Source organism: Drosophila teissieri, chromosome 2L (genome assembly GCF_016746235.2).
Source record: "Drosophila teissieri strain GT53w chromosome 2L, Prin_Dtei_1.1, whole genome shotgun sequence".
Lineage (NCBI taxonomy): Eukaryota > Metazoa > Arthropoda > Insecta > Diptera > Drosophilidae > Drosophila > Drosophila teissieri.
The window spans coordinates 9,563,043-9,587,543 of NC_053029.1; the positions used below are offsets into that span (position 1 = coordinate 9,563,043).

Sequence of the window (24,501 nt, forward strand, 5' to 3'; positions counted from 1 at the left end):
CACTCCATTCCGTTTGTGTATGTGCCTGGAATATTTGTATTTTTTAAATAATAACGAACGGGGTGAAACGGAATTGGAATGGGCTGCGCTGCAGCATATTGGTGGATTCAAAGCGAAAATTCTTTTACAGATGCACTACCAAAATTAAAAATATGACTACAGCCAAAAAGCTTATAAACTATTCCATTTCAACCCTATACAGTAGACGTATGTTGTATGTTGTTAATCCAATGTTAAAGTGGATCCCACTGTATAGCACATTGACTACTTTTATTTAACGTCTATTCTACAAGAATATATCTACATGGATACTGGTGTACACTTGCCCAACCTTCGACACCAATCCACTTAGCTATATTTGTTTAATTTATTTTACTCTTTCGGTTGGGTTTGCCAATTATTAAAATAAATAATGGACCTTAAAATCGCTCACAATTTGGTCGGTGGGGGTTGAATAAATAAATCTGAAATTGATGATTGCCAATTGCGAATCGAGGCGGAAAATGATGGTGTCTGCATGGTGCAATGCCATTTCATAAATGAAATTTTTTCGTTGCTTAAAATTAGTGCTCGTTGCGCAGCTTCACTTTTCCATTGGCCATCGACCACAGCAGTTTCATTTCCCGTTTTTGCCGGATACAAACCCAATTGAATCCACCCACGCAAATCCAACTCCCATGCGAGCCACAACAAAAATAATGTCAACGTCAAATCCGGAATATTTTCCTCCTGGGATTGCAATTCGAATTTGGAATCAGACGTATAGACCAATGCACAATTGTTAATAATACATACATAATTGAATTTCTAATTGGCAGGAAAAATGTGTAATAATACGTCTTTCATTTTGATATTAATAACTATAAGTCTGCATTATACAAAAACTCTATCCAATAATTAAAATCTATCTTAATGGCAAATATTGTATAGTACTTTTTATATTAAGCAGCCCTTCAAAAAATGTATATTTTTCTTAAAGTGCAACAATACAAAATCGACACCCTCTAACCATGACTTAGAATCAATATTTCGGTTATTGGCATTACACAACGTCAACACCACGAACTGCAGCGGCAACAAAGACAGCGACACTTGCCACCAAAAATTGCATTTATTTGGATGCCCCCTCTTTTGGGGGGAGATTCACGACATCAGACTTTGGAGGACAGGATTTGTAGTTTTGGGTGGCAATGTGTTTTTGGGTGGTGGTTCACTGCGGTTTGGAGCCAGCCTGCGGGTATGGCATCTCCATTCGCCAGATACACTCAAACCAAAAGGGAGAGCACTTTTACGGTATTAAGGATTTTAGTCTTTTGTGATATAGTGATACGCATTTTATAAATATATATATGATAACTTACCCCAAGGTATAAAACTGTATGGAGTATAAAACGAATGCTATATGAAACTAATGTGTTTTGAAACCTTTTTTATTTTGAATGCATTGCCGTCATATTCTGCGGAGTTTCTCTGGTCGCTGGTTCGTTGGGTTAACGTTAATTTGCACAATTTTTGAGTTATGCCAATCGATTTCTAATGGGCCTCGCCGTGTCTGCGATACACAATCCCCCGCCATCGGGAAAACTGAACTCTTGCCATGGCCGACGCCCTAAAAATGCAGAGTGGGGAGAGATAGCTTCATTTGTAGTTCCAAACTGCCAGGATTTCCCTTCTCTTAGCTTGGGCTTGCAGTGATGCCATAGATGAGCAACAAAGTGTTTCGCAATGATTTCACATTTGCCAAGCTGACGTTGATGTGGTTGACACCTGCCCACTTTTTGCGGTAACCACTAATTGGTGATTTAAGGCCGGTAGTTTGTTATTTCTTATCGGTTATGGGAGACAAATTTAATTTAATGCTGTTGTCCACAAAAAAACTACACCAGGTATAATTTATTGCAAAGAACTAATTACAATTTTAATATAATCATAAAATAAATTTGTAAAAAGTCTATAAAAAGCGTCTGGCTTACCAAAATCATAGGGGTATGAGATTCACCACAAACAGAAACCTAGCCCTCCTCATTATTGGCATAAAGCCCCTGATTCTTTTGCTGGCGATAACCAAATGCATACATCGTATGTCGTCTGTCGAAAATTGCATATGCAATTCGAATTTCAGCCCATAAATATGCAAAGGTTTTTGCGCAATTATCGCAGACGAGGCTTAAACCACATGCAAACACATTTATTTATGACATTATTGCATAAAATAGTATAAAAATAAATTGGATATATACAAATGAAGCTGTCCTACCCCCAAATTATTTTAGACAGCACTGAAATTGTGCAGCTGCGCTTGTGGTTGGCAAAAAGAAGGGGGGCGAAAGGGGGTTTATTGGGGCAGAATGGGGCAGACGCCATCAAATGTTGTCATTAAATTCAGCGGATTGCCGCAGAGTGAGAGAGAGAAAGAAATGAATAAAATGAACGGTCATAACCTGGCTGGAAAACCCACAGAAATTGCAGTTTATATTTTATTCATGCAACGGAAAAATTGCCACGAAATATTGTTTGTTTATTCGCGTTTTCCAGCCTTTGTGGCCGTCGGTGGAGTGTGGCTGGTTATTTGTGTATATAAATACATATGTACTTTTGTATATACAGAGTGCGGTGAGGGGAGGGGGGTCGATCCCTGGTACGAATTCAATTGCACTTGTATTGCCTACTTATGGGCGAATTATGTGTTGGTTTTGGCCCAAAGGACCGCTTTTTCGCGGCCATGCACATGAAATGCATTGCGTAATAACTGTTAATGCTGAACATCGACAGCATTGCAACAACTGCAATAATTGCAAAAACTGCATTGTTTTGGCTGGTGCATTTGCAAGTGACACAAAAGCCCCTAGAATTTTAAATCATTTCGGGTGGTGGGGTGTGGGTGGCAGATGGCGGGTAGAGGGCAATCCGGCTGGTCTGTCTATCTGTCCGCAGTTTGCAATTTGGTTTATTATTCTTTGGCAGGTCCCATATAGACGCCGCTCTATTTGGGCTCCACTTTATAATGGAAGCCACGTTATGCTCATCTCATTTTGGCCATCTGTACGTGGTGGTTGGGTTTCTGCAATTGGCTAGTGCCGTTTTCGCCGCTAAAATTTGCCTGCGTTTTATCTAACGCTTTGTTCGTCTGACAGTGACTATTCACTATGATGGTCAAGTTTGCCGTCGCGTAATTGGATTGACACTGGCAACCATTGCAGATGTCAATAATATATGTATGGTGCATAAAAAATGAATGCCAAATTTAATAGATTTAAAAAAGATAAATTATAATTGTTTTTCGTGCAAATCCTTTGTGTAAAACACACTTTGTTCTTTGTGGGCCACAAAATACAATTAAAATAATTCGCTAATAAGGATATTCATAGAATTCGAAATAAATGCTGCGGGCTTTGCTGCACTTGACCAGCAATTGTGCTGTCCAAATAATTATTTGGTAAATTGCTTTGTAAACTGCAGGCCAAATATGCAGACCACAAATGACAAAAACAAATATCTGAAAAATGAGCTTTTCATGCTATTTTGCAATTAATATCCAAAACATGCAAACCTGTCTAAAGCCCAGCAGACTACCCCCTTCCACCTCCTCGGCCCACTGCTTTCAGCCGCCAGCGTTATTAATATTAATTGAAAATAAATGCAACATAAGCCGGGTCGGTCAAAAAGCAGATGCCCACGAGATGAGGTGTGGGCGGTGGGCGGTGGGTTGTGTGTGCTGCCAAAAATGTTGTAAAATGCAAATAATTAAATGGCAACCAATAAAATATGTAAATGAGTTGCGCGACACTTAGCTGGGCAAAGGGGTAGATGCGGCAAAATGTTTGCATATATGGTGGCACGTAGAATCGTTCGAATCGAGCAAAATAGCCGACTAAGGGCTTAGAACACATCTGGAATTGGGCATGGTAAGCTGTACAGCTTATTGCTTGGCACTTAATGCATTTAATCAGTCGTTCTTATGACTTCTATACTTACCACCATTTCTTATTTCAACTCTTCCTTGAAGGCACTGGACTACGATTGTGAGGCACAGGGCCAGGACATCCCGCAGGCGATTCAGCTGCTGGGGGAGATGAACAGCAACGTAAAGCAGGTGACAGACTTGGTGGAGGGCATGCTGCAGCGGGTCAAGCGAGGCGAACTAACCACGGAGTACGGTTTGAGCTTCCTGGAGGTCAAGTACCACATGCTGCTCGACTACTTGATCAATCTGACGTACGTGGTGCTGCGCAAATGCTCCGGCGAGACCATCGAGGGCGATCCCTCCATCGAGCGCCTGATCGAGATTCGCACGGTGCTGGAGAAGATTCGGCCCATAGACCACAAGCTACGCTACCAGATCGACAAACTGGTAAAGACAGCCACCACTGGGGTCTCGAGCAGTACGGATCCCATTCTCTACAAGCCCAACCCGGATGATATGATGAGCAGCGCAGGCGGAGCAGGAGGAGATGAGGACGATGGACAAGATGACAGCGATGAGGAGGACGATGACGACGAGGAGGAGGACGACGAGGATGAGGCCGGCGCAGCGAAAATGCCCCGGAAAGCGGCAACAGCCGGAAAGTCCGGAGTGTACGTGCCGCCGCGCATCAAGCCCGTTTACTACGATGGCGACGAACGCGATGCCGACAAGGAGAAGAAGGCACTTGACAGGGCCAAGAAGCGGGCCATTACGTGAGTTCGAGCACCGTTTCCAGCTAGTTTCCATTCAACAGCAAAGCATTTCTCTTTCCCAACCAGGTCTTCCATGCTGCAGGACCTCAAGGAGGAGTACTTGGACGCCCCAACAGAGATTTCATCTGGTTCGCGTGCTCAGCAGCTGCTATCCCATGCTCAGAAGGAGAAGCAGGAGTACGAGGAGACCTATTTGATGCGTCTGCCGGTGACCAAGGCGGAGAAGCATCGCCAGCGAAAGCTGACCACGTTGGGTATGTTCCCATCACGCCTCCCTAATATCAGAAATTTATACCGACTTATCTATCCGCAGGCACACTTGGCGATGAAATTCTTGGGGAGATTAGTCGGGAATCCGCCCTGCGTGGTGACGGAAGCAAAAAGCGCAAGCTGGCCAAAAAGGGAAAGGGAAAAAAACGTGGCGGTAAAAAGCGAAAATTCAATTAATTGGGAGCACAAAATACCCTATTTAAGTGAGAACATTTTTTAGGTTACAAAAAAAGTGTAGGCAATTTTATGCCGTTCTATATATGTTTCTTATTGCTTTAAAAAGTTAAGTTTCCTCTTATTTTTAACCTTGATTGACATATACTTTTGCTTCCTGAACATTTATATTTTATTGCGTAATGTTAAGTTTTCCAATTTATAATTAAATGAATTTTTATTAAAATGTTCTTATATTATATACAACCGTGTTTTTTATTTTTTTAAGGACTTTGTTTTAGAAATTTTAATTATTTCAGCTTACCAATTAAGCATGGTTATCCAGCACAGCGCTTATTTGCGTGCAAAAAAAAAAAAACTTTAAATAAACATACTAAAATTACTTGATGCGCATTGTAAAGTTAGGCCACCAAATTAATAGTTTAAGTTTATTCAGAGACCTAAATTTAATTCGAAATTAACAAAATTTTAACAACTAAAACCCATTTCACAACAAAGGGAAACGGGAAACTTTGTCTATTACAGCACTACAAAGTGAACGTAAATTTTCAAAAAACAAAAAGAAATTGTATCTTAAGGCACAGCAAAATTAATCATAAAGAACAAAACCATATTTCGTTGTTTTTAGGAGTCAAAGAAAAAATTCAAAAACTTTGGGCAAACGCAAATTATTATTATATTTTGGAAAGTCTTGTTTTGAAATTTAAATACAAACAAATTCCAATGCAGTTAAAACATTCTGTAAAAATGCAAAACCAAAACTAGAAACAAAAGAAAAACACAACTTCAGTGACAAAATGCAGATGCCTTAACAAGAGACCGGTTTACACAGTAAGAAACGAGCGAAACGAGAACAAATTTAGAAATCTTTTGAGTTGACGTACATATATTAAAGCAATGATCGAAAGAAAGACTATATAAAACTAAAATAACTTAAGCCCCACCCAAAAACCAACAAAATAAAGAACTTTTAATTGAGCGGAGAGTATTTGATAAACTTTTAAACCAATACGTGAAAGAGAAGTTATTTTAGTTTTCACAAAAAACAACTCCTAAAAACAACTGAATTTAGACACAAAATTTTATATATTTCTTATATAACGATTAATTAAAATTAAGCGACACATTTTGAACTACCCAAAGCAAAGAGATTCTACGTCCACTAAAAAAGTTTTTAAACGTATGGGAAAACAAAAAACCAGAGCAAAACCAGTTTGGGAGTAAAAGCTATTCAAAAGCGCGAAAAAATGTCGAGGGGTAGGGAGTAGTTGAAAAACTATATTACCAAACATATAATTAATACAATTAAATGTAAATGATAAAATATAGAGAATAGATTTAAGTTAAAGAAGGCAGCAAGCAAGCAAGCAAAACTTTTGGCTTCTACAACAAACTTTGACTAAGGATGTAAAATTTCTTCAAAATTTTTGAAAAACCTTTTTGGCTATAAATTTAAAAAACAAGCAATGATAGGCAGACAACTGAAAATTACCACATAAATGCAATAGAACTCAAAATTATTTACAGGCAACAAGCAGCATGATGTTTTAAATGTAATTAAATAAATTAATTTAATTAATTTATTTATGTTAAAAGCTGAAAGACTGAATATGTTAAAGTGAAAACCAAAATGTAACAAAAACAATGAAATGAAAGGATATGTACTTTTTCTCACGTGTGTGTATTAACTTAAATAATTTTAATAGCCGAATTTCTAGCACAAATTTTAAAACGACTTAGACATTTGTTTTCCTTTTTCCGAATTAACTCTTTTCGTCGAAATATCATTTATTTAGTTTTCATTCAGTGCAAGTTGTTTATTTCTGTATATGTGAAAGAAAGCGGAAAGCATGAAAACGGATACAAAAGTTAAATATATTGCAAAATGTAAAGACAACAAAAACAAAGTGAAAACAACCAAACAAAAGTCGCCTTAGCCAAGCACCACAAAGCAAGAAAGAAATGATATGAATCGAAGTGAAACAAAAATTTGTAAAAGCAAATATAATACTTAACTTAACTACCAATTATTTGTTGTAATTTAATATAACGAACAAACTGATACTCACACAACAGCAAAAAACATCTACAACAGAATAGTGCAAAAGTTCAAAAAACAATACCTATATGTAATTTAATTTTTATAGCCAAAGAAGAAACGAATCAGAGGAAACGGAAGCGAGCGGATCCAAAAAGATGAATGAAGAATTTAGTTTTAAGCAGTCCTAAACAATTCTGAACGAAAATTAATTGGTTACTTAGTGATAAATGCAGAATAAATGTTTTTAATCAACAATACGAAATTCGAGCTTAAATAATTTGCAAAACAAAATCGTAACGACGGATTAAAATTGGTTCTTAAAAACAATATTTTTTTAATAAATGAAGACGTTGTAAAAATTATAAATGAAGTGAAGAAACGACCATGATGAGTTCGCAAACAAATGCTTAAACGTGTGGAAGTGGTTTGCCATCTTACTTATGTAACATAATATAAGTTTAATTAATCTACCAAGTACTAGTAAGAAACCTATTATTAACAACTAACACACTAAATTCAAAAAACTGAAAATCTGAAACTGATAATAAATTACAAACTCAAGAAACCAAATCAACTTTCTTTAATATTTCGTTAAGTGTGGCAAGTGGAAAAACATTGTATTCTCCTTAGAGAATAAATTCTACGTGGAGTTCTTATTGAGAAGTCTTTTGTTCAAAAATGAAGGACGTTTAAATCCATTTCTATATAGATTACTTATTTATTCGTTGCATAACCAATAAGCAGTTACATATTTACAGCATAATAATTATTGCACAAGGAGTGTATAGCTAGCAGCCTCTGAGATTCCATCGGTTTCTCCAAGACCCTAGGCCTCCGGCTGGGCCACCTGGGGCTGCTGCTTCTCCGCCTTCAGGCGCTGCTTCTCCTTGAGCAGGGCATAGCACTCGGGCACCTTGTTGTAGAAGTCGCACAGCTTCGTCTGCGAGTTGAAGGCCAGGTACTTGCCGCAGTTGTACAGGCGCGGATGTCCGTTGACGCACACGAAGTACTTCTTGCAGGTCTGCGGATGGCGGTAGTAGCGCAGCTCTCCCTCCGGACTGACGTCCACGGCGGCGGCAGCGCTATCATCGGCCAAATCAGCGGCGGGGCAGTTGAAGCCCAGGTACGCCTCGGCGTTGCAGTTGGCCACAAGATCGGGCCAGTCGCACTGGTAGGTCTCCTCGTTGAAGGCCAGGCCCTCGGGGCACTTGGTCAAGCTGGCCACGCCGTGGGCGCAGTTGCGGTACACGCCGCACTTGGTCGCATCTCCGTTGGGATAGAAGCCGAACTGGCGGGGACACTCCTCCGTTCCGTTGGCGGGCTGCAGGCGAGCCCTCTCCTTGCAGGTGGAGTACGGGGCGTAGGTGCACTCTCCGGTCGCCTTGGTGCGCTGGTGGAACAGCAGGCCGTCCGGACACAACTTCTCCACGGGAGTGTCATCCTGACACTCTGTGTACGAGTCGCACTGATCGCCCGATGCAAAGCGTCCATTGGGCGTGGGGCATTCCGGCGAGCCAAGAGCTGTAATTACAAAAAGTAGGCAGGTTATTAGCAAGATGGCATATCAATTGGGTGCAAGTTTGTAGATTAAAGAAAGCCTAAGTGGTTTTTGTTCTTCCATTTTTTTATTTCGACGAGCAAAATGTCAACAATCAGTTTGCCAAATTCTTTAACTACAGACTAGAAAACTCGAGCCACCTATCGCCGTATGGCCTGTGCATGGCAAAAATCACATTGGATGGATTGACTTAGTTCTTCTTGGCATGAAGACGAGCGGCCTTGATCTGGGCGCCCTTTTCGCGGATGGCACTGCTGCAGTTGGGCACGTTCTCGATGTCGTCGCACTGATTCAGCTCCTGGTTGAAGGCCTGATCCTCGCCGCATCCAATGCGACGCGGACGTCCCTCAATGCAGATGAAGTACACCTGGCAGTTGTCCTGCGACGGATGGAAGGTGTAGTCCGCCTCCTGTTCGCCGAGCAGCTCAGATTTGAGTGCAGGTGCCGGGCAGCGGAAGCCAAGGAAGGCCTCGGCATCGCAGTCCTCCACCTGATCGGGCCAGTCGCACTTGTAGGTGGCCGGATTCCAGGCCAGACCCTCGGGGCAGTCGAACACGAAGCCACGGCCCGCAGCGCAGTTCATGAACTGTCCACAGTGGCTGGCATCGCCCATGCGGTAGTATCCAAACTGGTGGGGGCAATCATCCGTGGGCTGAGCGGCCTGCAGGCGGGCCTGACCCTGGGAGCACTCCACGTCGATGGGGTAACCGCAGGGGTATCCCGTGGACTTCTCGTTGTACAGCAGACCGTCGGGGCAGAGCTTCTCCTCGGCCACTCCGTTCTTGCACTCAATGTAGGCATCGCAGGATCCGGAAACGGGAGCGGTTCCATTTGCCTCCTTGCATCCTCCGGCAGCGGCGGCAGCTGAAAACAAATAGCGTACGACGGTTAATATCGATCCACGGGATTGGGGTGGCTAGCTTACCTCTAATGAGTTATGATGGGAAACTGGCTCTTATTTTGTTTTAGCTATTTGGTACGTACTTTATGATCAACGAGTCGTGGGATTGCCGTAGGGCAGCGTTCCACTTGACAATGGATTTTCTCGTCTTCCCGCGATATTACATACACATACCCGGGTATTGAAACTTTGAAACTTTAATGACTTTGTGGGCACATACCCCGGTTGTTGAACCCGCGAATATGTTTCAAAAATGTTTATTTAATGCGATGTAACAGAAAAAAGTTTGCTTAGTAAACAAGTGCCAGGGACTTGGGTGAAGTGATGGTAGTGGTTTTAAGACAATCAGTGCATAGTGGGAATAGGACTTATGAAGTTGGAATACATATAGGATTTAGCATAGTGGGAATAGGACTTATGAAGTTGGAATATAGGAGTTTGTACTTTTTTTTAAGAAAATTGGGATTATCAGGAATGCCATACAAACCATATTGTTTGCGTATAATGCCATCTAATTCCAAAAGCTTCAGTTTGTTAATATCTTAGGAATAAATCGTTAAATCCCACATGAAGGGTCGCTATTTTCGAGTACCTGTACTATTAAAAACCTGTTACCATATTAACCAGTTTAAAAATCAATGGGCATATTTAGCTGCTGTCACTGACGTCATTAACAGCATTTATTAAAATTAAGATTTTTGTTGTCTAGCGAATCTTGTTCCAAGTTATTGTAATCAATAAACATGCTAATACTATTCCACACATGAGCTCAAATAAGTTTCGACTAAAACGTGACGTCCACCTCGAAATCTGATGTGCGACCGTTGGTTTTCTCGAAACCTGACACAGTAAAGATGTCGTACTGAATCGAAAGAGGTGCAAACGCGCTTAAAGGTCACCACAACCGGCTGAGCACGCACCGAGATGGATCTGTCGCCTCCAGCTCCCCCAACATGTCTGACCGCTATCCGCGAGATAAACCCGTTCCACACAATGGACCATTGGTGCCAGCCAAAGATTATGCAATACTGATGTTTTGCTACCCGCTGGTCGCTGCGGCATGTGAATCAAATTTCTGAAAAGGCTGCCTGCTGACCTTGAAATATCAATGAAATTTCGGTGGGATTTTACATTTTGGCCATCACGATGGCAAAACTGTCACTTACTGTCACTTATTGAGCTTTCTTTGCATTTCTCTACATACAATTTTTGTTACTTTGTTTGGAAAATCGCGTAATTTCCTGGGATTGTGAGTCGGATGAGTATCAGTTTTAAACGTTGTAAAAGTAAATAATTGCAACTAAACGTGGGACTTGCCACATTCAGATACAGAATATGTGGGTCTTTTTATAAAAATGCGAATATGTTTGAATAGGAAGCAATAAGAATTAAGTTTAATTCGATTCCGCAACGTTGAATCTTTAATTTTTCAAGATGAAATGAGTGAATGTGCTAATGTTTCTTGAAATTTTGTGCTGAAGTATATGCACATGTTTGTGTCACCTTCTGGAACTTTTTGCTGCTATAGTATAGCACCAGCAAAGTTTGTGACCAAAGTCATTCGTTTTGCATATAATATATAAAAAACTTTAGTATACTAACCCATTGAGCCAAACATGGCAACGCACAATAGAGCACTGATTAAGATTTTAGCCATTTTAAGTGTTGTATTAAATCCTCGGTGGCAAGTGGTCACTAAAAGTTAAACTAAGGAAGAGCTACTGCGATGCTCAGCCAACGAGCTGACAATTTCGACTGTTTTGCGCTAGAAACGCAGCGCAGATATTAACTGGTAACCTCACATTCGTATCTCAAGCTGAAGCTGAAGCTGACGCTCAGGCTGAAGCTGAAGCTCTTTTGGATGATGATGATCATCGGAGCGAGCCGAAACGTCGCCGGAGCTTGGTGATCTTCCCCTACCTGGTGGGGATTCGCAACAGCTTTTGCTGTCGCCGTCGTAATCTCAGCCTCAATTGCCATTAAAACAAACTTGTCAATAAATAACGAATAAACGAAAAGACATCGGATGGCACAACATTTCGACAGAAATGAAACATTATTGCAGCTGGCGATTATAATTTGAGTTGAAAACCCTGCGGTGTTTTCATTATGCCAACCATATTTTGTACATAAAGATATTAAATCTTTCATAACTAGAATCTACTTTCTTCTGGGGATTTGTTTCCGCTTTGACACTTGTCCGAAGGAAAAATAAATCGCTTTCGTTCGAGATGAGTCAGCTAATCAAACCAGAAAGCTCTGCTTTCAGTTTCGGCTAGCAACTGTTTTAAATATTAATGAACGAAGTCCGTATTTAATTTATGTTTGATTTGATTATCATATTTCGCACTTTTGTTTTCGGTGAACAGCCAGCCGAAAATCAATAGAAACCTGAAAATCCAACATAAAGTCAAGGCCGACTGCGCCCATGAGGCCGTACCAATCACGAAAATCTGACAATCCGACAATGATCTTGGTATTAGGCCTTAACTTTGGCTGTGGGGATTTTTAAAGAACCAAAGCTTAAATTAAGTAGTGACGAAAGATGCAGCAAATGTCATGAGACAGAGAAACTCGTTTAAGGCATCGAAACAAATGAATTTTGACAGAGTTAAGTATGTATACCCAATCGACCATTCGCTTTAAATTAATGTTTAAGGTGATACACTTTTGAATTGTTGTTTTTTTATTCTTCTTTATTTTGTCTTTTTTTTTGTGTAGCTTTCCTTAGGTTTTAGCTAGTAGTCCATGCTCAGCAGATTTGCAATTACCTATTAAATCATTTTTATTTGGACATATGAGGCGTTCTTGAAATATGTGTAAATCTAAATTTTACGATCAAGGACTTCTAGTCAAATTAGTTATAAATCCTAATAAAATTAGATGACAACTTAATTAGAAGTATTCTTCATTAAACAAAAGAAGTTAAATAATTGGCAGGCTGTGAATCATCAAGAAGACTCATTCAATACGAATTGTGACATAGACTCAAGTTATAAAAAATAATCTATTTCGATATATAGTAAACATTTTAGTTTAATACATTGCCGTACTATTTTATTTATATACATACAAAAATATGCTGTATGCATGAACACACAGCGTTGCCAATTTAATTGCAAACTCAATATTATTCAGCTGCTTGATTAATGTTCTTACAAATAATTTATATTCATCGTTTTGTCTAAGGCACTTTTACACTTTTCTTTACATCATACAAATATACTTTTTAATTGAAATTGTTGTATTCTAATTATATTTTAATTTTGCTCTTAGCTACATTTTTAACATTTTCATTATGTTTAGTGATATTTTAGTCTTACGAATGGAAAATATGCAATTAAATCAATTTTTGAGCGAAGACTTGATTTGCAAACATGATATCAGCGGAATCAAGGCCTATGTACTTATACAAACACCAATTGTTGTATGTTGTTCCCAAGTCACTTTCAAAACGTACTTCATTAAATATTCAACAACATACGTAAAATTTGCTGTATTTCAGCTAAGTACTAATCTTTCTAAACCCTCTAAAACCGGCAGCTTAGTTACACCTACATTTCTTTATTGTGTTAAGGCCTACGCAACAAAAACCTTCAGCATTTCACTTGAAATCTAATCGCGGATTCGATTTCGCCATGTTGTTTTAAACATTTATATGTGCACAAGTTTGACTTAATGTTCAACACTAATTAAAAACATATACAAAACTAAATTTAGGTTAAGTTTAATGCATATGGGTCTCTGATCTTTCTTTTTTGATCGTTCCCTCATTTCTTATCAAATAGGTTTAACATCTCCAAATCGCTTTACTAGTACAAATATCACGGTTCGCATTTATGCTCATTGAAATGTAATTTTCAATTGCATCAATTGCTCAGCCTACCATTCAGTGCGGTAAGTAAACAAATCAATTCTCAATGTGTGTGTTTCTTGTATAAATTTTAATATTAATTGTGTTTTGTTGAAACTTGTCTTTATCATTAGTACTATTACGCTGTAACTCTCAAAGTCTATTTAATACGTTTCAATTCAATGATTCCTACTCTGCTAATCAAGTCAAATATTTAACGTTGGAATTGTTTTGGCCCGGTATCGGTCTAATCTACGTTTTGGTCTTTGCAGTAAGTCTACATTGCCCAAAAAACCTTGTTTAATCTATGCCTTTACTGCGGAAATATAGAAACATAAAAGTGGTAAGACTGTTTGTTTTGCTGATGTCTAGGAATCTCGCCCCGGTATACAAATAATGTTGCTCTCAATTTCTCGTTTGAGTATTTTGAAAAGAAATTACGATAAAACTATCTTTTACTCGGTAATGCATGTATATGGAAAATTCAACTAAATAACGTTAGACTTAAGTTTATGGCCTAGACTAAAAGTAACTGATAATGACTGCCTATGAGTGGTGGACACCCCATAACTCGAGCCTCTGGCGGCTTATGTCCAGAGAGCAGGAGGGAGGACAGGTCCTAGTGTGTTATTATTTACAGAAATTCCATGGAAGTGGATCAATTGTAGGCGTTGATTCCTAAGCCGTCTGCTTATTTGGCGGCTATTTCCAACTTAAGAATGGCCAGCTAAATGGAATACACCATGATACCTAAAAGCCACATTTAACTACGTTAAGTCTATGTAAGCCATGCTCTCAAGGCTTTGCAGAGTAGAAAAAGATAACCAAGAACGCGGTAAAACCCAATAGGCCCCCATGGCGTTACACGTCCTGACCTATAGCTAAGCCTAACTACGTAATGCTCTATAGTTCTAGGGCTAAGTCTCTAGCTAATTGTAAAACACGCACTTGAAGTGCGCATTCAATGCTATAGAGGGAATGGGAACCGGTAGTCGACACAACGACACAACCGATCTATAGCATTGCAAATAGTAATAGTGAAGTTGGTTGTAGTCTTTTCGCCTTTTCCTCCTTCCCGTTCGATCGGGACTGACCTCAGCTCGGTTTCAGGATTAGTTACTATATCGCACATCCCTTGCGCATGCCATACATTATTTTCAGTTCCGGATAGATGATCTTCCGTATCAGCTGGTTCGTCTTACCGGACAACATGGCTCGTCGGTTGTCCTTTTTCAGCACCTTGATGCCCGGCTTGTGCACCAGGAATGCGTTGTCCAGTATGTGGAACTCGTAGTCCATCACACAAAGCGCATAGCCCTGTAAATAAATAATAATAAGTATATCTTTGCTGGGAAGCTATTATGTGGTGTGACTCACCTGAGGCATCTTGTCGCTTTTACCCTCCCAGCTGAGCCGTTCATCGTAATGCGGATCGGTATGAGTTCCAATATAGATGGGCTCCCAGTGCACATAGTAACCCGTTCGTTTTCCTGCAAAGGCAACATGAAATTAATCTACAGGGAACAAAGCTGGAATTGTATATTCAGTACCTATGTGAAAGACACTCAGTTCATCCGTCTCGTTGGCGGACATCCACTCCTTGGACTTGGGCACCCCGTGGCAGCTGGCGCACACCCGCTTGTGGAATGGTATGGCCTTGCCCGTGCGAAGGAACTCCTGCAACTCTGTCTTGTCGTGTGGCACTGGGGAGTTCTCCTCCACCTCGAAGATGGCCAATGGAAATACTCTATAAATTGCAAGAGAAAATAGGTCTCAGTTAAAAAGCATTTCTTTCAAGAAACTGAAGGCAGTCACCTGGGTGCTTTGCGTCTCAAGTACTGCTCGTTGCGGGCAATCATCTCGAGGAATTTCTTGACCAGACCCGGGTTCGGATACAGCTCGATGTCCGAGGCCAGGATGAAGTGGGTGAGTGCCGAGTCGCGGGCAATGTTACGACCCACGTTCACCGGATACAGCAGCTTCTTCTGCGCCTTGTACAGGTGGCCAGAGCTGACGTTGAAGTACGGCGGTGGGAGTGTGCAGTTGTATCCCGTCTTGAAGACCTCGTGGGGCTTGGGCACGGACTTGGGGATGTGCTTGGTGCCGAAGTAGATGTGGAAGGTGGTGTAGGCGCGCACCAGGTGGCTGCCGGGCAGACACTCCCGCAGGTATCGGATCGAGTCCAGCGTGGGCTGGAAGTCCGTGCCGGGCGCGTGCATGGCGATGCTCACCGGGGCGTTCCAGCGCTCCAGCAGGGGCACCAGGTTGTCTAGGAACGTGTAGTCCGCGTGCGTGGTGTAGGTGATCGACTCGTGGCACTTGATGTTGCCATGCTCCGCCCGCACGTAGTTCTGCAGCACCCAAAAGTCGCCGCGCTGCAGGGTTTGTTGGTGGTAGTCGTGGTCAAAGCAGTTGATCAGCGATCGCACCCGCTCCTCCAGCTCCTTCTCGTCGCCTGTGACTATGTAGCCGCCGTCCGATTGGCTGTTGTTCACCTCGGCATTACCGCTCAAAGCGACACCGCCGGCTCCAATGTTTCCGATCACCTGGACGGGATCGCCCAGACCAGCCGCTCCGGCACCACTATCGTTCGCCAACTGCGGCGCTCCAGCGGCGCCTTCAGCCACCTGAGCCGCTGCTGCTGGAGGATCTGCGTTGGCATTGACCAGCTGCTTCTCCTCGGACTCGAAGATCTCGACCACCTGCTGAAGAGGAAACGAGGCGATGGTGCAAAGGTCGCTTGAGCATTATCTAGATGTATCTTACGTTCAGGTTCTTGGGAGTGGGCGGCTGTTGCTGCTGCACCTGAGCCGCTGATGAGGCGGAGCCCACTTGCAGCACCGACACCTGTTGCTGCTCCTGCAGCAGGAAGCCACCGCCGTTGGAGAAGTTGTTGCCGCCGCCGATCATCAGCTGACTGCCGATGTACAGGATCACCGCCACATTGATGAGGATGCTGCAGCGCAGCAACCAGTTGCGGCGCGTGAACATTTTCTGGCCCAGAGGCTCAAAACGCATGTTGTAGCTACAAAAAAATTAAAACATTTACATTGTATTAACGTATATAAAAAATCTTTAAAAAAAAAACAACAGGTGCGGAAAACTACAATTATTTACATGCTGGCCTGTAGATATACATGTATAAAACATGTAGTTCTACAGCGGCGCCCTCAGAGGTTTTACAAGAAACACCCTGTACAGTAGATGGCGCTTTTCAAAGGCTTAGCGATTTCTAAGTTTGAAAGTCATTGGTGGCTTTATGTTAAAATTGAGCAGGGATAAGGTAATAAACCACATTAGTCAAGTTTTTTAACTATGCTTTTTACTCATTTTGAAACAGTATTTTAGCTTATGTGCATTTTAAATAATATTTTTAATATTTTATTAAGCCAATAACTTCAATGCACAGCCATTTTTTTATGGAATCGCATGGGAAGATGAGATGATGACTCTACAATAAACGACCGTTAGAGAAGCAGAAATATTTATCTTTTAGGTCTAAATATACTTGTACAGAGTAATTGTGTATATTGTGATAAAGTATAGAAGTGTATTTCTTATACACATAAGTAACGCCTATCAGAAACGTGTAGTTCTAATTGAAAATGGCAGGCTGTGTTTAGCAATTGAGTTTAACACCTTTTTTATTTGATCAGACTTCCTATTGATAGCATTTTAATTATAAAATACACAAGAAAAGAAGTAATCACAACTTAAAGTCTGTAGATAGACGCCGTCATATTTTTACTTGTTTTTCAACAGCTTCAAAATGTCAATCTTAATTAAATAAAGATAACAAATTGCACAGACAGATTTCTATAAATTTCGACGACTTGCTACATAACTTTCTTATAGATTTTTATTTGTGCTTTCCCTTAAACAAGTTTATTTACTCAATATGCACACTGTTTCCAAGAATTTTTTATTTATTTTATGATAAATGCAACTATCTGATATTCCCTTAAGAATTTGTTCACTCGTTTAATTGATTGTTGATTTTCACTCGAATTTCTTTTTAATAAATAAGCCATAAAATGCAAACAACTAGAATTGCCTTTTGCATTTTTGAACATTTTCAGATGTAAGCTGTTCAGAATTTCAAACTGATTTAATTAGAAAATGTGATAAGCCAACTGCTGCGAGCTCTTAATCCGGTAATTAATAAATAATTAAACTGTTTGGCTGCAAATGAAAATATATAGTTTTCCTTGCCGTTTATTGGATTCCATTTGGTAGCAAATACACTGAAGCCGGAGACTCTTGAAATGATACTGCTGAACTCCTGTCTAATTGGCACAGTTTTCTCCAACGTACGTATCTGCTCGGCGTATTGTTTGTGCTCGTTATCAATTAACTGCCCATGATTACTTATCATTCAGCGTGGTTAACCAAACAAAATGTCGCACAGGAAGTGCTTACGTGGGTCTCCGTTTGCCAAGCACTCTTCTCGGGGCTTCAGACTTCCAAGATGCGGGTGTCGACTTGTTTAAAGATCTCAATGCCACTTTGAAAGCAGTTCAGGTCTTGTGCATACAAAATGTGCGCGCAGCAAATTTCTGATTCACAATACATTTTAAAGGCATGCCACCGGAATTAAAAATTCGCGGGTACAACGACTTTGGCTAAATCAAGGCACAATTCCTGCGACATTAGTCAGCAGCGTGATTAATATATAAGTGAATATATTTAAGTACGTATAAAAGAGTCAATATAAAAACACATCATGTGAGAAAGCCATTCCATTGTTGAACATTTTATGTCATTCAATTTCCGCTTCGACTTCTGATAGCACTTATCCTAACTCGCTGAGTTTTGGATTGAGCTTAGGCTGGATAGTTCTCTATAAGAAAATAAGACCCTAGCAACTGCTCAGAAAAGAATTGCCTATAGCACACCATTGTAACCTCGCTCATCCACTGCCTGTTGTTCTCTGTGAACAACCATAAGCAACACTTGACCTTACACCTGAATATCACATATAAAAATATTATTTTCCAGGCACGAAGTATATTTTCTTTGCCCCAAAAGAATACAACAAATGCCAAGGTGTGTTGGCCAGATGAATACAAATCACAAGACAAGGCTTCTGGAGAAGACAAAAACATTCATTAGCGAACTTGCCTTGGGGGTCCACACGGGTTCCGAAATTTAAAACTATTAGACCGAATGGACCATGTTTTGAGTTCATTGCTCCATCGTTAATTTGTATGGTAGGCGGACGCGTGGGCCTCCCGGAGGGCACTAAAAGTGCCACCGGTTTTGTGTGTTTCTGGGCCATTGTGGGATGCTGAATTTGCATAGCAGTTGGTCAATCAGCCCTCCAGTAATCCGCACTTCACTTTAAGGGAAACCAACTAAAGCTTTGAGCAGCATTCAATTTGAGGTCTGGTAAAACTTTGATTGAAGAGAGAAACTTAATCCGGAACCTGAGGAGCTCGGTTTGGCAACACGTCTGGATCTTTAGTTTACCCTAACGATCACATTTGCCATTATAATCTATCAATCGCAAAAATGTATATATTTTTTATGCTTTTGTTTGTTTCTTTTCACGCGCTCGCATACTTTGTGCCTGCTTTTCGTCACTTTGTTTTGGCTGCGGCGTGTGTGCCTCGTTGTGATATGGTGATTATGCAAAACCCCAAAAGTTGTGTGACTTACAAAATTTGGAGCGAAACGTGAGAATTTTTATGAGTTTTCAATTGCCAACTGAAGTTGTGGCCCCAAAAAGGCAGCGTGAAGTGCGACACACGTTTGCTTTGTAACAACGAGTGTGGGTTGCTGAAAAATAGAATATTTTTTGCCATATACCCTTAAAGTTCAAGGGTATATTGCGCTGAATCTGTGCTGGATAGAACCATTTCTCTTTTTTATATCCTTGTCCCGTTAAATTATATAGATTTGCATACTTCCTAAGTCACCGATAAGACTTGAGGTTAATAATCTTCTCATAAAACTTAAACCGGTTAGCTCAAGATGAATATAAAGAACTAAAATTCGTTTAGGTTATACAGAATACTCGGAATATATATTCTCTATAGAATCTACCCATGCGCTCACTGGTCAGTTGCTAAGTTGTTCATGGCAAAGTGAGTAATAGTTTTCCACGCCAACCCAGTTTAGGCTGCGCCCAAGTTACGACTTCTTCTCCACAACACACAGATCCCAAGTTGCAGCAGAAGGCGATGATGATGGCATTTCCACGGGCGAACGAGGAGGGAAATCCATCGAAGAAATGCCAAACTGCAATTGACTTTCATGACCATAAAAAATGAAGTTATAAGCGGCGAAGAGCGGTTTGCGGACTTGAACAGCCGTAGCTAAGCGCAAAAATAAAGTCGGCTGAAATTGCTGCTGTAATATATTTTAATAGCACAGAGCATGGCCGGAAAAACTCCGCACTGCGATCGCCAATTCTCGTGAGGCTGTTTGGGGCCTCGCCGGCTGGGTCGTTTGGTCAGTTCCAAGTTGTTGCCTGAGTTGCCTGAGTTGCTTGCGTTGAGTGGCTGGAGTGGATGGAGTGGCTGCCTATAGCGAAACTAACCTTCGCCTGGCAACAAGCAACAGTGGATCCGCCGCTCCGAGCTGACAAACTCTTTGGTATATATGACCAGTGGTGCCCTCACCCTCCACTTCCCCCCCTTCCAACTGCCTGCCTTATTATGTCTAATTAGATTGCGATGGCCCCTTGTTGGGCATTTCCAGATGGTTGGGAGGCTCTGCGGAATGGAATGCCTCATTATTTCTCGTTTTCGCCTTTTGCCTCTTTCAGAAATTTCTGCGACGCGGTCACAGGCGAAAATCGTTTATGAAAACATTGTTTGCTTCGCCTCTGTGCTTTCTGCTGCTTACGAGTATGCTGATTATTTCTGGATACCAAGCTTATAAAGTGATTGGGCGGCGGGGTCAATTGGGGATGATCGAGCAGCCGATCGATCGATCGATGAAACCCACTTGATTGGGAGCAGAAATCTAAGGTTTATTTACCGCACAGTTCACTTGATCAGATACGCGTGTGTATACATAATTTATAAATTGTGTTTTAATCAGTTCATGTTCGCTTGGCCTGCGTGGCCACGAGCCAATCGATGGTGTTCAATAAAGTTTAAATAAATTAGCAATTGCCAGGAAATTCAACACAATGCGCAACATAATTGGCAGGCAGGAAAACACAAAACTGTGAGCCTAGTCAATAGATAAAGCCGTAATTATCGATAATTACGCGTAAATTAACAGAGAGTTTTATGGCCATTTAATGATGGTCTGATGGTCAATAACGAATTCTCTTCCCCACAGGGAGTGCAACTACGGTGTGGGCAGTTCCAACAAGCTGTCATAACCAAGTTGATGAATGCCCAAAATACCTGTCACCCCATGTTTGCCATTGGCATATTTCATACTCGGAAAGCAAGGAACCTTACGGAACGGGACAGTGACCCAAACATAGAAACACCACTCATAAAGTGTTCAATTTATATTAGTTCATTTGTTTTGACATCGGAAACGGCCGAATTGAGTTATAACCATTTTACTGAGGGTGTGGCCACGCAGTTCGTCTGTCGATGTTTCCGATGTTTCCATGCTGACGAAGATTTACGCCATCTCGTAAAACTCCAAGTCTTCAGTCCCAATGGCACTTGCATACTAACTTCATTAGCATTGCCAATCGGTTGTTAAAAGTAGAAAGATCGCGAATGTAAAGAAGTATATAACATTAACGTCTTCTTGAATCTTAATTAATCACATCTTTCATCCAGTCTTACAACCATAAAATTGATTTATGTGACCCTAGCGATGATTGCATAAAACTAATTTAAGAAAATTAGACATAAAGTGGCAATAATCTTAGATATTGGATTTGTGGTAGTAAGAACATTTTCAAACACGATCGATATGGGTTTCACGTAATTTTGTCGATTAGTTCACGAGACCCCGCTAATTCAGAAAAATATATTGTCGTTTCACTTACTGCTACAATTATTTGTCATGGCCCTGCAACAATACTCATACAAAGGAAAGGAATACAACCTATTATTGTGCTCATACACAAATATAATTACAACCGGCACGGAAATATCAAATCAAGCCATCTTTTTACTCTTTTATCCAATATTACCTTGTTTAGCCCATTCAAAAAGTTCACTTGATATCTTTGTTTTGTATAGAGTGTCGTGGAAGTTGTAAGTGCAAACCTATTGAAATACATTGCTCATACGCAGCGTGCGCCACAGCAAACACAATTCTCTAATGCGAGTGCCGCCCAGCAAAGAAAGAACATCACATAAAGAAAGGCGACCGAAAAAGTCGAGAAAATCGATTGGTTTTGACCTCATGGACGCGTAACACAATTCGAAGCTCCTTTTGGTGCCAACTGGCAGCGACAAATACTGCGATGATGGGTGCATTGGCACTAATGAAGCTTTGGGCCCAAAGAGAGCGTCGAAGGAAAGACGCGGCGAAAGCGAAAGGCAAACAAACACGCCACGAATTAGAGGGTAGGTGCTGCCACGGACCACCGATTTCGGTCGAGACAGAACCTTGTACGGGTTTATGTACGAGTATATCGCCAGCCAGTTTTTGCCTATTTAGCGACGCCTATGTAACACGCGATCAAAACATACCGAAACTAAAGTTATGAAGCAAAAAACCAATAAATTGCCGCAACACCCAGATAAAGGCGAACAATGTTTCTATATATAAATGTTTACCGAGCCAAGAAAACTCAAAGGAAATTGTTGTGTTTTCTCGACATTAGGCAAAGTCAATGGATAAAGTAACGATGCTGGTGGGAGTATTCTCTATATAAAGAGCGAGTTTAAGACACATTTCTAAGACATTGTCTTCTATATCAAAGGGTATATCTAAAGGGTAAATATTTGTTTTTTAAACGAGTTCCGTCCTTTGGAATACGGATTGTTGCAGCGCTGAAGGTCAATAGTCTCTTAACTGCCAATAATATGTCATTGTAAGCCATTATATGGTCGTCAATTGCACCCGACGTCCGATGTCCGATGGCTGATGTCAATGGTTTTGTTTTCCCTTGGACAAATGCTAAATATAAGATGGAAAATATCGAACGCAAATGCGTGACATTAATTCGTATAATGAGCGACAGTTGGTGCTGGTATGGGAAAAGTTGGCAATAGGAGAGCCACGCCCACATCAGGACAGGTGCGAATCGATTATCGCTTCCGTGGGCGGGGACGAGGAGGGGCAAACTCTGTAGCTGCGGCTGAAAAAAAGGAGCTGGAAAACTAAATGCGATATGCGTGGGCGGACCACGTAAACCAATCCACATAGATACATTTCCTCACACACACACAGTTTGTTAGCTTAATTTCATTAATTTCGTTTTCCCGTTCGCTGGGTTGAGCATTTTTACAGGGTATTACAGATCTAGCAAGACCCTGTTTTCCATTTGATTCCGATTTCGTTATTATATTAGGAAATCATCACCTTTATAGTTGACATAGCTCTAACTGCAAGGGTATATTATATTCGGTTTGACGAAGTTTGCTACACATAATTACTTAAATGTTGTTAAATGTTTAATGTATTAAAAGTATATCAAAGAGCATTTAGCAGTTGAACTGCCTTTAAATAGTTGGTTCCCCCCTTTGGGAATGCGAAAACATCTGAATTTGATGTTCAATCTGCTGTTGTTGGCTCTGCCGCTTCTCGTGTGGCCTGGCCTAATGTCATTTTCATTATCGTTTACATGCATTATGTGATTTTCCCCGACTAATGGATTGGACAGAAAATGACGCAATCGAGAGAAGTCGGGGAGTTAGGAGCCAACCGACGGACCAGGTACTTGAGATATTCGCGCTGTTATTGTCGGCCGCCCTAATGAAATTTCACGTTCAATTGTTGACTTACATGATTACCACTCGGCGAGAGCTAATTAGCAGGTACTTTGTGCGCCAGAAGAAAAACAGAATATTCTTCTAGCGAACTGAACTGAACGCGTTCTACGTGAGCACGGGTTCATTACATTGCCCAGCCCCAACAAGGAGTGCAAACGAAGTTCCATCACACGCACCATGACCAACATACAGAACGAGTATTAGGTGAGTGCGTCTTCCAGAGCAAAGCCATGAAAGTGGTGAACGAACGAACGCAGGACGTGAATGGTGAGTAGTGAGTCGTGAGTCGCGGAAAGTGTAAGGACGCTAAAGCGCCTTAAAGCAGGCAACAAGCTACAAGGGCGCTAAAAGCCGGCAACCAGGATACAGCGGACACACTCGCTGACTTTTATTTATTTATGCGGACGGCAACCAAATGGAAAAGTGACAGCAGTGCGAGCACAATTGCGTTCAACATTTTCGCCGTATACAGCTTTTCCGTATGCCAGCCGTCTTCCTTCTCGCTGAACCGCACTGAAAATGCGAACGAGCAAGAGATGTGGTCGTGTACTTCGACTACCCCATACCCATTACTCGCACTTTAGGCGAAAGTAAATGCACACATTTACGTTTACATTTTAATAAATGTTTGGAATCTAGTTGAAAACTGTTAGTACCTTAAAAGTGCTAATAGGACTGCTGTTGACTTTTAAGTAGGTTAGTATACCCCTTTAATCTTTAGTACCAGGTATTAAAATATTGAGAGCGCAGAGCAGCTTCCCCCTTTTGCAGCAACATTTAATATCACTTGTTGGTTTTTGCGCACATTTCTTCCACCTCGAGTTGCAAGGGGCGAGGGAAATGTTTTCGGGTGTGGCAAGCTCTTTTGTACCCTTGTCATTACAACAAAACAGCTTCGGGCCATACAATCGGGCCATTTGAGGATGGGTATTTCAACAGCGATTTGTATTGGGGCTTTAAATCGCGGGAAATGATCTTAAAATACATAGAACTGGAGTTTGCTTTAGGATAAAAACATAAATATAATACTAGGTTCAAAATCAAAAGTTACAAAGTGAAGTAAACTTTCAGTTCGTAATTCGAACAGCAAACGTTTACATTAAATATATATAGAATTGGGGATAAAATCATCTTTAGACAAAAGACATTGGATTTATTTATGTA

General features: G+C 41.0%; 3 protein-coding genes across 5 annotated transcripts in view; 1 reads left to right on the forward strand and 2 right to left on the reverse strand.

Moving 5' to 3' along the window:
• LOC122613327 (neuroguidin) overlaps positions 1–5,362 on the forward strand; it is a 37,068-nt gene extending 31,706 nt beyond the window's left edge. The window contains exons 2-4 of the mRNA XM_043787456.1: positions 4,007–4,677; positions 4,744–4,931; positions 4,991–5,362. Coding sequence (XP_043643391.1) covers positions 4,007–4,677; positions 4,744–4,931; positions 4,991–5,124 — 993 coding nt within the window. The 3' untranslated portion in view covers positions 5,125–5,362. The remainder of the gene's footprint in view (positions 1–4,006; positions 4,678–4,743; positions 4,932–4,990) is intronic.
• Positions 5,363–7,895: 2,533 nt separating this feature from the next.
• On the reverse strand, positions 7,896–11,360 carry LOC122623313 (protein obstructor-E). 2 transcript variants are annotated; one of them, XM_043802397.1, is made up of 2 exons: positions 11,224–11,360; positions 7,896–8,683 (listed from the first exon to the last, which is right to left on the reverse strand). In XM_043802397.1, exons 1-2 carry the CDS (start codon positions 11,276–11,278, stop codon positions 7,989–7,991), a joined length of 750 nt encoding a protein of 249 aa, XP_043658332.1. In that variant the 5' UTR covers positions 11,279–11,360; the 3' UTR covers positions 7,896–7,988. The 2 variants fall into 2 exon arrangements, with proteins under 2 accessions (XP_043658332.1, XP_043658341.1); XM_043802406.1 differs by lacking the exon at positions 7,896–8,683 and adding an exon at positions 8,769–9,584.
• A 971-nt stretch (positions 11,361–12,331) lies between these two features.
• The window catches only part of LOC122624879 (beta-1,4-glucuronyltransferase 1), a 34,364-nt gene continuing 22,194 nt past the window's right edge, over positions 12,332–24,501 (reverse strand). The window contains exons 4-8 of one of the 2 annotated variants that reach the window (XM_043804636.1): positions 16,241–16,499; positions 15,290–16,176; positions 15,025–15,221; positions 14,852–14,964; positions 12,332–14,791 (exon numbers count right to left, since the gene is read on the reverse strand). In XM_043804636.1, coding sequence (XP_043660571.1) covers positions 14,594–14,791; positions 14,852–14,964; positions 15,025–15,221; positions 15,290–16,176; positions 16,241–16,492 — 1,647 coding nt within the window. In that variant the 5' untranslated portion in view covers positions 16,493–16,499 and the 3' untranslated portion in view covers positions 12,332–14,593. Of the gene's footprint in view, positions 14,792–14,851; positions 14,965–15,024; positions 15,222–15,289; positions 16,180–16,240; positions 16,500–24,501 lie in introns of both variants that reach the window. The other variant, XM_043804626.1, reaches the window with a different exon arrangement.